At 40.7% G+C, this 12,905-nt stretch overlaps 1 protein-coding gene across 4 annotated transcripts in view; it reads left to right on the plus strand.

Moving 5' to 3' along the window:
• Positions 1–11,774, plus strand: part of LOC146435481 (uncharacterized) — a 30,819-nt gene extending 19,045 nt beyond the window's left edge. For all 4 annotated transcript variants that reach the window (XM_085064041.1, XM_085064042.1, XM_085064039.1 and 1 more), the window contains 5 exons: positions 864–939; positions 1,624–1,749; positions 2,972–3,139; positions 3,447–3,504; positions 11,109–11,774. In XM_085064041.1, the coding sequence (XP_084920167.1) occupies positions 864–939; positions 1,624–1,749; positions 2,972–3,139; positions 3,447–3,504; positions 11,109–11,207 (527 nt within the window). In that variant the 3' untranslated portion in view covers positions 11,208–11,774. The remainder of the gene's footprint in view (positions 1–863; positions 940–1,623; positions 1,750–2,971; positions 3,140–3,446; positions 3,505–11,108) is intronic.
• Positions 11,775–12,905: the final 1,131 nt, after the last annotated feature.

Here is a 12,905-nt window from a genome sequence, read left to right on the forward strand (position 1 = left end):
AAATAAAGGTTATAAGAGATTTCTCCAACTACATAATTTACTTATTATTTCAGTTCAAACATATTTTAAGGGAATTCTCTGAAGAGTCAGAATTTAGTTCAAGCTTAAGAGCAACTTCTGCCACATTTTCCCCCACCACCCTCTTGGGGTACAATACTATTTCCAGTGCACAAGAATACTTAGAAATATGAGAGTATTTATCTGAACATTGTGCTCACAAGCAGCATATAAACCAGTGAACTCAATGGGAAAGCTCTTATGTAAAAGACTAATTTGTAAAAAGGCAGGAAAATTATGCAGTACTTAAATATTTAGACACAAAACTGTTCTCAGAACAACTGTGTTTATAAATGGCACAGTTGTTTCCATACCATTTGCTCAAAAAGCCTCAAATGTTAAGCAATTTAAGAACATCTTGTTTGCCTGATGTTCAAATCTCTGGAAGTTTTGGGTTAAATGGGAGTTTGTAAGAAACTTCTAATTTCTCTGGGTAAGCTCTGCTTGTGTCTGCACTCTTGGCCAACTGTCCTGCTGTAGCTAACAAGCCCAGTGCTTGGATCTCCTCTCCTTCAAGCCTAGTTGAACAGTGAAAAGCATTGGGCCGCAGGGTCACTCTCACAGTGCAGCAGTGCCAGTGAAGTATCAGAATTTTCTTGAAGGGCTCCAACATGACAAAATCTTCCTGTGAGATCTGATCTCTTGTTACTAAACACATTTCTGTCAAATGAAAAAATCAAGCAACTTAAGGTCATGTAACAGCAGTGTGCTGCACTCATTAAGGACACAAACCAGCCAGTATTCTAAAAAATGTTGAATATGTCTAAAGCAGCCAACTTAATATTTTTGTCTTTTTAAATCTGCAGATGTGAGTGGAGTTTGCTTTGGCAGCAATTCCTTGCAGCTGACTGGGAAACTTGTGGATAAAGTTGTTGCTGTGAGGTAGGTGAAGAAAAACAGTGAAATGAATAATACTGCATGAACAAGGCTGTATATGAAAAATATGCTGTGCCACCGGGGTATGGTGGTTCTGCATGTGCAGTGGAGAGCAGGAGCTGCCATCAAGCAGAGACTGTGGGAGCATGGGGATGAGGTCCCTTTCCTTCCAAGAGGGACACTGAAGACATTGAATGCAGACCCACACATCATAGAATCACAGAACATCCAAAATTGGAGGACACCCATGAAGGATCATCAAGTCCAACTCCCTGCTCCTTGCAGGAGCTGATGATATAACTAAAAGTGTCATCCAGACTGACCCTTTGGCCAAAACTTCACCTGCCACCACTACCTGGTTGTGCTCTAGGTATAAAACTTGTTCTGTTCTACAACACTTGAAGTTAGCCCTTGACAAACTTCTTCTAAATCTTCACAAAAAGGCCAGACTTGTGGAATATACTTACTTCTAGGATTTAGGTAATATTTCTAGTAAAAAAAGCCATCCTGTCTTTCAGTTAACAATGGGTATATCCCCCCACCCCCCCAGCAGAGCATTCTGTAACACCATCTTGGGGTCATATGTGTCTGGGAGGATGGCAAGAACCCAGTTACACATAAATGTATTATCTTTTGCTCTCAGGAGCTCTTTTGATTTCATTTGTTTTGACCTAAGTCTCTTGCTTTCAGGGAGGAGGACATCCTCATTTCAATGCTGAGATTGCTGGAGTATGAGCGAGCTACGATTGATGCAGAAGGGGCCATTGGACTTGCAGCACTGGTGGCAGGGAAGCTGCCTGAGTTGAAGGGTAAAAGGTAGAGCAGCTATTGCAAACAGGAAACTGTGGCAAAAGCATGGGACTGAGCACCTTGGTCCCAGGAAATGGTGAAAATCTGCTTGTTCTATGGGTGACATGGCAGTTTCTGCCCCTGACCTGGCAATGGCTCATCGGTGGCAAAATCTTCAGACTGAATAGACCAGTCACAGGTGGTAAGATTGTGTTGAGCAAAACAAATGGCAGCCTGGAGACCTGACAAATCTTGTCCCTTTCCCTGATTCTCAAATATTTGGGGGAAAGGCAGTTATAGCTCCATGAGGCATGGTCACACCTGCCAGGACAGTATCCTGCTCTTGCCAGCCTGTTGTCTCCTCTCATTCCACTTGTGGAACGCAGCCCTGTCTATGGTGGGACAGGAGCTATGTTGTCTACTGCAGTCAGCCAGTGCCACCTGCCTCTCCATCCTGAGGACTGTCCACACAGTCTGAGGGATTATCCTTGTGCTTACTGTTGAACGTGTGGCTAAGTGCTGTCTTGCCTCTCAGCTTGAGGACTCAGCACTTAAGTGGATTGAGCCTTGGCTCAGGTCATAGTCCAGAATGTATTTAAGCATACATGCCCTCAAGACAAAATAAAATTTCCAGTGCACAGCACTGTACACTAAAATACTGCTGAGGCAATTCTTCAGAAGAGGCTGACAGAGTACACACAGTGCAGCAATACGTTTCAGTATAGCTAAAATAAAAGGGAAAATGCAAAGGTTTGGTTTTAAGGAGGTTAGGTTTGACTCTGCAAAGAGATCTTCAGAGACTAATCATATGGTGCTTCACTTGCTTTTCAAACATTTCTGCACTCATTTCTCAGGGTTGAGATGAATTTAATTAATGGTTTCAGAAAGCCTTGAACACACATATTGTCTGATCAGTAAGAGACTGAAACAGAGAACTTCCAGAGGAGAATTATGTCAAATTTTAAAACTTGAAACCTAGACCTACAATTCTCCAGCTAGGTATCTCTAACAAAACTCTTATCTCCAGGAAATGCAAAATGAAAACAACATTTCAGACCATCAAATGCAGCCAGCTCCTAGGCCTCCCCTGCCTGCTCACAATGGACATTGAGAGCCTGGAGCCCTCTGACATGTAACTCTTATTGCGGGGAGGTTCCAACAGACCTTGATATTGATACAGTATTTATGATTTATGGTTCCTTTACAGAGGCAAGTGCTAATCAAAACTCTTTCTTTTCTCTGCTTTTAGAGTGGCAGTTGTTATATGCAGTGGAAACCTGGAGTTACATTTACTGCAACAGTGCATAGCTCGTGCCCTGACCCTTGACAACAGAGTGTGCAGATTTTCCCTTGTGATTTCTGACTGCCCAGGGGACATGTCAAAGCTACTGGAGATTTTGGCTCGGGAAGAAGCAAGGTAAATCAGATTAACTTTCAGGAAATATAATCACAGAATAGCAGAAAGATTATTAAAGATTGGGAAATGTTTCCAAATTTCTCTGGAGCCAAGTCTCTAAGTAATTAATTAATCAAAGGTTTTTTTCTTGTTATATTGCAGAAAAGTTTTTTTCCTTCATTTTTTTCCCAATCTGAAAGCACCTTTGTAGCATAGAATTGTGTCTAGTTCAAAAAGAAGTCAAAATAGCCTCCAAACACCTACAAGAAACTGTTTTGCAGTGACAGGGGATTGCTGTGATCTCTAATTTGTCCCTTATTTGATCTAGAGTTTTGGATATCAAACAAGAACGCACATTTGTGACGTCAGAGCTGTTCACTGTCGAGGTAAGATGAGATGCAATTTTAGTTTCTCTGGTAGTACTGGCCTCCCCTGGTTTATTCTGTTTTCCTGTGTCTCTTTATGCCTATGTTGAAGAAGTCCAACAGAGTGTGCACAGAGTGAGAGATTATTTCCTCTGTGTTACACAGCATCTTGCCAAACACTTAGCAGGCATATAAATAACACAGGACCAGTTTTACCTGCTGTTGCAACACCCTGGTGAAATACTCCAGGTGTTGCATTGAGCTGTTGCTGCTGTGAACCCTCCTGACGTGCGTGGCAGGGCACTGGAGGGGGTGAGCAAGCTGCAGCACCCGTCCAGAACTTGAAGAGCCAGCTGTGTAGGCTGCCTGTAATTGTCTGACAGGTTTGCCTTAAAGCAATGTAGAGAACACCCTTACTCTTAAGGAATCCTCCTTTTTAACTAGGGCCTCAGTTTTGTTTCTTATCCACCAAGAGCACAGAGGAAAGTCGTTATTCCTTTGCTGAGTATTGGATGCAGTAACAGTGAAGAGGTGTTACCATTTGATGGTGTCTCTTAAAAGGACCATTTGTCTCATGGTGTATCTCTTGATTCAGCTGGTTTGGCAAAGGTGTGGTCCTACTGATTTCATGCTATCGCTGTCCAAGTCCAACCTGACTCAGTTTGTGAAACCACAGGTGGAAGACAGATTAGGGATCTTTGCTAAACAGGCCCATAACTGGGGTGCAGAAGTGTTACTGGGTAAGCAAGTTCTTCGATTTTGGCCTTCAATTTCCCACCTGGATGCAAAAAGCTCCTCAATGTTTTCACTTGCAGATATAAAGAAGTGGTAGATTGAAGATCACTATAGTACAATAAGGTTCATGAACATCTTTCAGAACATGATAACATCAGTTCTCCCAAGCATCTAGGACTAAACCCACATTGTTCTGCAGTGTGCCATAATGATAGGCCAGCTCACTGCTTTGGGTGACTTGGAGATAGCATGACACTCACTGCACGAGGTGGAGAAATCCCTCTGACTGAGTGACTAACTTAACTCTGGAAACCCTTTTCACTGAAGGCTAGATTCAACAAACCCTGTAAACCTTCTAAAATTTTCAATGCCGTTTTCATGGAGTGAGGCTTGCAGTTTTTATCAAGATCATTAAGCAAATTAAATGAACTCTACTGTACTAGGTGTTGGGGGTGTTTCGTAGTTTTTAGTAAATACAGGCCCTCAATGAAAACAGTGTCATGTGCTATTCTTTGCACTTTAAACACGATGTATTTTCATTGACTGTCCACTTCAAGAGTCTGACAGTGTTGTACTACAAGAAGGTTGAAGGGAAGAATTTGAATCCCTGAATAATTTAATTGGATGTTGGATTTGCATGATGGCTTTTAATCAGTCTGGGAGAGGCTATTGGATAATTAGATGTGAAGTACAAAGTAGTGACCCAGACGTACAGACCTCAGTGTCTTTGCAGGCAGCTTTAGCTGGTAACACCTAGTAAATTGTGAAGCTTTTCTTTGAAAATTAAAACACGTAATTAAGAAGGGTAAAATACAGGGTTTATCTCTAAGCATCAAAATTAATTTGGTATATCCAGATATAGGAAAAAATACATATTGTCATAGTAAAGCTAACACATGTGAGGGATGTTTTGCTTTTTTCTCTGTTGTTTCTAAGAGCCAAAGACCTGTGTCATAAAAACATTTTAAGCATTTGTTACCACCATGTGCAAACTCGTGGTAATAAGAAAGGCACGGCAGCTATACCCATTTCATTTTTACTTTAATGTGTACTTTTGACTGTGGATATAGATTAAATGTTTGAGCAGTGAGTGTATATGCTTATTTGAAACACTAAATCTGTCCTGTTAGGATTATTGCCTCAGTATTTAGTCATCCTTTTAGATTTACCCATTTATTTCCAAAGAAGATAAACTAGTCACTGCTTATCAGAATGATAGAGCTGCTTTGTTGTTTTGGTTTTTTTCATTCTCGTGAAATGCCTGTCTGGATTAGTGTGTATTCATCTAGTCCACACTTGGAACACTCTGTGGGAAGATCCTTGCTGATAATCTGATATCATGAAATAATAAGGACTTTGTAGAATGAAATTTTATGTTCAAACTACACTTCTGGAGGAAAAAAAAAAAAAAAAAACCAAACCCAACATTTGGAACATTTTACTGGCAAAAATAAGAGATTTTTTTTTTACTAAAAAAAGGAAGGAATGTGTCTATATTATATTAAGAAGTGTCTTATCTAGAAGGATCAGCTGCTTGTGTTCCTTGGAACAATATGGGAGTTTCTTTGGGATTCTACCTGCTCATCCCTCCAGTTTAGATTGTCTTCCCTTGTGACTCATTCTGGATTTCTTTTTGCAGAGGATTACACCCTAATTCACTCTTACCTGAGTAGTTAGGAAACGACTTCCAAAATCCCTGTATTGAAATAGATAACTCTTAGCAAATCAGACAAATAACCGGTCTAGTAGGCTTCATGTTTTACAGCTATTGAAGGAGATTAGATGACTGGGAATATCTACACAGAATAGAAAAGATCTGAGCTAATGAAAAAAAATAATCCAGGTAACTGGATACAGAGATCTAAAGACTGCCCAGTTCATGGGAGGAAGCTGCAACTTGCTTCTGTGAACTTTCTCTATTCTCTCTCAGTAATATTCCTCAGATTCAATTGGGACAATTTATCACTTAAATTGCTTCCATCTGTAAACCTCTTTAAAACCATTTAAGGCCCTTTAATTTCATATTGTTAATGACTCAGAGAGAAGTCAATGAGCAAAATCAATAAGCAATTTAATAAGGTAAGGGCATTCTTTGCTATGAAATAGATAGCAGCTCGCCTGCTTAATAAGTATCTAATTTTTGGACTCAGGCAACCTAGTAAGAAAAAAATGTCTTTGAGCTCATCTCATCAATTTTCCAGGAAAGTCTTCTTCTCACCACTGAAACTACAGAATAACCAGACTGGCAGGTCCAGGAGGGTTCTGCAAGGTCTTGAATGGCACAGGCAGCTTATCAGTAGGTGGCTTTTTCACTGCAGTGGTGGCAGCGTTCCCTCTGACCTCACTCCTGTCTGACATTATGGGTTGTCTGGTCTGTTCACTTCAAACCTCCTGAGAGCTTCACTATGCTGTGGTTTCACAGAACTTGCAAGAGACCAGCTGTAAAAAGAACATCCACTACATTACTTCTCCCTCTTGTCTGCGCAAGAAAATGCAAAGTCATAAATCAAATGTTTCCTTTTCTTTTCAGTAACATTACACATTCTCCCAGTGGTGCTGGAATTCCTGGCTTTGTATGGTGTAATACCTTTTTTCCACATACAGTTCATTCACCTCAGGCCAGAACTCACTAAATTATTTTAGTCTACTCTGGTCAATTTGAATAAATTCATTTGGGCCAACTTGCATTTTGTAAAGGCTGGAAGGGAATATTTTGGGTTAGTGTCCCCAGTTGCCAACATATTCCCTGTTATTGTTCTGTGAAGCAAATAGAGAGGAGCAGGCAGCTGTACAGCTGAGACCTGCAGAAGGATGCTATCATTGCTAAAGCATTTCCTGCATGACCCTGGGCAAGGCTCTGTTTCCATGTTGCATTCCCCAACTGCAAAGTGGAGACACTGCGAGTGGGAAGCTCAACACTCCATTTCTTCTGAGGCCCTCCAAAAGAATTCGGTCATGTTCTTTAGTGGCATTCCATGGCAGACTATGGGACAGAATGGCCTGCCCCAGCTGGAGAATTAGAGCCTGGCTCTGGGGAGGGTACAAGTGTTCCTGCTGGATTATTACCTGACTTATGTAACGTGGCGGTAGCTTGTCTGTGCTCGTGCTCACTGACCTGAATGCTCCAATTGCCAAAAGATAAGGGCACAGGTTGCACAACCAGCTGACAGCTGCTGCACTCTTTCTCAAGCATTCCACTGCTCTGGCCTTGGGGACGATCTGGCAGCTGATCCCCAAACCATCAACTGAGCTGCTGTTACCAAATAATCTGTAATGCACAGTAATCTACATTGGGTGTTTACTGAATAATTCAGGAAATTGCCCTGTTGTTGATTTTTTAAATAGAAATTAAACCTGTTGTTTTAAATATTGAACTGAAGCCAGTGTAAATTAATAAGGTTGTATCATGAATATTAAGTTATGTGAATCCAACAACATCATCTTAGGTAAAGATGATGTATATGATTTCCAGAATTAAAGAAGCAGGATACAAAGGTTCAGTGAATGAGTCACAGATATAAAGAACTTCACTAGTTACTTAGGATTAGCTTTACATGGAGCCTGGAAAAGCACAAAAGACTGAAATCTCTTGATTCAGCAGTACTAGTCACATTTCCTCTACTCTCAAACGTTGGCTCAGCATGTCCACCCTCTCCTTTTATTTGCACACATAGCCTACAGATAATAGGCATCAGGAGCTGATGACCAAATTTATTTTTAAAATCTAGGAAAATGTGATCTAAAAGATGAAGTGCCTCCATGACTTGCAGTTAAAATGGAATAGAGGTGTCCTCCCTATTCAGCACAGAACTTTACAAACTTCTTCCTTTGGTGAAGTTATGAAATTTTCTCTCACTGAAATCAATGTAATCCCTATGAGTATTTGAATTTATGCATCTGGATTTTGCTGTTGCCCAGTAATAACTTGTAATCAATTTTTTCCTTTATTTTTGTTTTTTAGCCTTTGTCCTGCTCCCTCAATTATTTCCAGCCATTAAATAAAGCCCAAAATCCATCAATATTCAGTGAAATCCCTTTTGTCTATAATTAAGTGTAGGCCTGCTCTGAAAAAAACTTACAGTCTGACTAAACCCTTTGGCTGGAATCTATCTTAAAATACCTGCCACAGGGAGTGAGACTTTAAATACAGTAAAAGATCCATCTGGCTGGCTATTTATTTGTTTAATCCAGCAAGGATATGATGTGGGAGAGAAATTAATAAAATGTGCTGTGTTGTTGGTTTTGTGGGTTTTTTTGATACACAGGAAAGCAAGGTGTGCTGTGCATATGTGACCCTGCAGCCAATGAGAGCTCTGCAGGATCAAAAATCCCATGCATAGTTCTGAGGGCTTATCAGTATGAAATAAATTTAAAGTAAATTTTTCTCTAGTTGTCCTGTGTTATCTTGTGTGGTGTACAAGAAACATCAGGCAATAGGTTCTGGTTTTTTTTCTTAAATAAGACCATTTTGCAGCACTTACTCTTAGGTCATCGATAGTTATACAACCTCCTATAGCGAGTAGTATTGGGGTGCTTCTTCATCCTACATAAAAATAACCTCATAAACCTCCCCAAGAACGTGAGGAGTACCCTGTTGGACACTCATGTCAATATACTTCCCAGGCAAAGCAAGCAAGCGAGAGCAGTTTGTGAAAGTAAAACTGCAGTGTAAATTGGCTCAATCCAAGCAAGGAAGTAAATTCTTCCCTTCCTTACTGTTGAGACCTGTAGCTGCCCTGAGGTGTTGTGTGGTTCTCCTTTCCCTCCTGATGGGAGCAAATGTTCTCTATTCCTTTCTTTGTCAGGTGTGAAAAATCAGGTAAATTTCTGAAGTTGTTAGTTATCGCTGCTGTTACTACTTTTATGATGCGCTACAGTGTATTATCTCCTTATCAGCTGTTGGATGTGGTGCATGCCCAGAACAAAAAGACAGTGCTTATCCAACCTGTTCACAAGTTCTCTGGCTCCAGTCTAGTGAGGTCTGTCTGGCTTCAATCATGAGCAGAAAGGAAAGCACAGAGGGGATATTTAGCTATAAATCAAAATGCTTTCCCATGCTTGCTCCCAGGGCAGAGCAACTGCTTGCTGCCAGACATTCAAGGCTGAATCTGACAAGTCCAGACTGGTTCCAAGAGCAGCAATTGATTTATTTACTCAGGACAAACCAGGCATGATTGCTATGGAAAGGGGAAAATGTTGCTTTTTTAAATTACAGACTCCATGAGAGAGGAGTGTGTGTTCTTGAAGATATGATTGCAGAGCTTTAGGGATTTTATATGAACCAGGGAATGGATAATGGGTGTTTGGTACATTGGTGCTCTTAGATACTTTTCCCAATCATTGTGTTCACTTCCCTTTCCTCATTATTATTGTCCTCTATGACCATCCTTCTATTGAGACTAAATCCCACTTTTTTGAAGAAGAAAGAAATTAGTCTCTAATTTGCATTCCAAAGAACCAAACAAATAGGACTATGTTTAGCACAAGATGCAAAGAATTACAAGACCAGATCAGAAATGTGGCTTATTTAGTGATGGATATTTGAGTAGCCAGTTTTCTAATTGAGTGAGCTTATGGCTATTTAGAATAACTTGGAGTGTTAATGTTTTATATTTTCTTTCAACAGGTTTGCTGAAGGTTTATTGTTCTTTTAAGACAGTTCCAGAAAACATGAATTCAAAGTTCTTATTTAAAAATGTCCTTGTAGACATATTTGAGTATTTTTTGCCCTGCTTCTTTCTGCAAAGGATGCAGCTCTGATAGGAACATTTTAACAGGACATGTCTGGAGCAGTCCCACCATCAGGTTATCATGGCTTGTTATTTCTCTGCTCTCTGTGGCTTCGCCTGTTACAATGAGCACTCTGTAGTTGCACCATGACTCATCTTGGGTCCTTTCCTTGCTAGATTTCCATGTTTCTGTGAGGTCTTTTTTTCATGTGGCACTTTCAACACCAGTGATAATTCCAGGAGGGCCAGCAGTGATGGGAGTTAGGAGTCTAAAATTGTGAAGCATAATTTTCCTTCTGCACCTTCACATTGGTGCCTCATCTTTGCTTGTGCCCAGAGTTTCAAGTGATGGGGCAGAGATGTGAGTGTGCAAAAGGGAGAGATCATAGAAAAATTGAAAAAATGGCATTGAAGTTATTATCTTCAGTGGCTACATGACAGGATTTCAATTGTACTTGTGGAAGCAAGTGAAGGATAAAAAAACCCCATCAAGATTAGTTCTGCCCAAGTTGTTTTATTTAGCAGCAGAACAACCATAGGAGAAAGCTATAAGTGTTGCAATAAGCAAACAAAAACCAGAATAAAGCAAGAAGGTGTGTGAGAAGTGAAACCAGCCAAAATACTGCAGAGATGATAAATAATTGGGGGACAGCTCCATGAGAGAGAAAAGAATAAGAATATAAAAAGTTTGAAGGATGGAGGTACAGGAACAAACACTTGCTAGAAATACAGAAATGTGGTGAGGTAAGAGTCAGAGGTGGGTGAGGTGGCAGCAGTGCCACGTACATACCCCAGGGAATGGAAAAGAGAAGTTAAGAAGTTACAAACAGATGTCTTCAGGGAGGCCAAGAACAGAGAAGTACCTTGCCCAGGAGCCAGCAAAGGATCAGCCTGTCTTATTTAAACTTTGAAGGCAATAAATTAGGGCTTTTGGAAGGCTTTGCAAGGTTTTTTTTTTTCCAGCCCTTCATGCAGAACGGCTGGAAAAGCCCCAGATGTCTGCAATGTCACTTTTCTTACCTGCACAGACAGGGGATGTGAGGTCCAGAGTTTTTATATTGAACTGATTGTTTTTATGAGCGTATTTTAGGATTAAGTTGGAAATGACTTTGTCTGACGTTGCTGCCATGCCATCAGGAATGGACCTAATTCTTTTTCCAGGTCACCTGCACTGTGGAGACCAGAGACAAGATCCACACAGCCCAGCTGAGGAATGCTCTCTTGGAACGCTACCCCACAACCGGCTGGACCGAGCGGTGACGGGCACAGCGCGGCGGGGGGAACCAGGGCCTCTCTCAAGGATTCTGCAGAGCCCCAGCCTGGAGGCTTTCGGAACAAATATTACCTTGCAAAGCTGAACAGTTAGCAAATAGCTTCAGGATATTTATTTCCTGCTCAAAATGTAGTAAATGTCTTTGGGAAAGAAGTTAAACTCAAAACTTTAGTTTAGCGAAGGGAAGCTCGTAGTCTCTGCTGGTGTTGGAATTCCATAATTCATTGTCAGCTGGCTGCCTGGATTTTAGCTAGTTTGTAGAATCCAATGATATTCCACAAACAAACAAGGAGAAGGCATTTCTCTTTACATCTGAATATAGACCTCTCAAAGGTCTTTTGATTTTGATACCCCTTGTTAAAGTAATGCTGCTCCTTCTGGTGGACTTTGCCACACTACAAGTACAGAAATTGTCTATTTTCATGCCAGAAGCAGTTTTCTGCTTGCTAAATCTGCTTCAGGAGATATGTGCATGTGTGTGGGTTTGAACACACTTCTGTTCTGATCTTTGCTACTATGTGAGGAAAACTTATGCTAATAGAACATGACTTAAACAACAACAAAAAACCCCCTAAACCCTTGGAAGATAAAAGCCAATAACATTTTTTTTCCCCAAGGGAAAATGATCCTAATTGCAAAATAAAATTCCAAAATATTTTGTAAAAATTAAAAAGCCTGTTTTCTGAATACTATTGTACCTCATACACAGAATACAAATTTATTTCTTCCCTTTGCTTTTGGAGACTCAGTATAAAATGTAGCATATGAACTGGCTTATGTTTCTGTATAAAAAGGGGTCTTCCCACCCATGTGAATTTTGTAATTAGCATTCCACTGATCATCTTAGTCTGTCTAAAACAGACTCTATCCATCTCACCTGACAGATTAAGTACACTGTTAATGGTGACATATATTTAAAGACCACATGGTAATAACCAAAGGCAGTGCAGGGAGAAGAGGAAGCCTAAGTCCTAGGCACATGGCTAATGCAATTAACAAAGAACACATTGACCTAAATACCATTTTTATCACTACAGGCAGAGGCCAACTAATAGTATAACAGAGTGGGATGGCAAGAAAGGTAAGAGGAATTCAGGCCCTCTTCTGAATGTGCACATAATGCAGTTGTGCCTTTTCATTTGGGCAGAATTTAATTTAAGCCCCAGCAAGATCTTACAGCACTTTCCAGTACCTAAAGGGGGCCTACAGGAAAGCTGCATGGAGGCATGGGACAAGGGGCAATGGCTTTAAAGTGAGACAGGACAGGTTTAGATTAGGTATTAAGAATCTTTACTGTGTGGGTGGTGAGGCACCACAACAGGTTGCCCAGAAAAGTTGTGGATGCCCCATCCCTGGAAGGATTCAAGGGCAGGTTGGATAGTGCTCTGAGCAATCTGGTCTTGTAAAAGGTCCTACGACAGGGAGGTTGGAACTGAAAGGTCTTTAAGGTCCCTTCCAGGCCAAGCCATTCTATGGTTCTGTGATCCATCTCTGTAGCTCAACTTGTACAGGCAAGGTGGGATGAGGAGAGCAGCGAACATGCGAGAAGGTAGAGCAACCAAAAATCAGTGCACTTGAAAATCACTATATGACTTTGGAAATGTGTTTGGGGTGGGGGAAAGAAAGGTAATGTCCAGAAAGTACTTAAAATGTCAAACATGATATTTGCAGTTTGGTTTTATTTT

Source organism: Lichenostomus cassidix, chromosome 6, assembly GCF_008360975.1.
Source record: "Lichenostomus cassidix isolate B80296 chromosome 6, HeHo_3.0, whole genome shotgun sequence".
NCBI classification, from domain to species: domain Eukaryota; kingdom Metazoa; phylum Chordata; class Aves; order Passeriformes; family Meliphagidae; genus Lichenostomus; species Lichenostomus cassidix.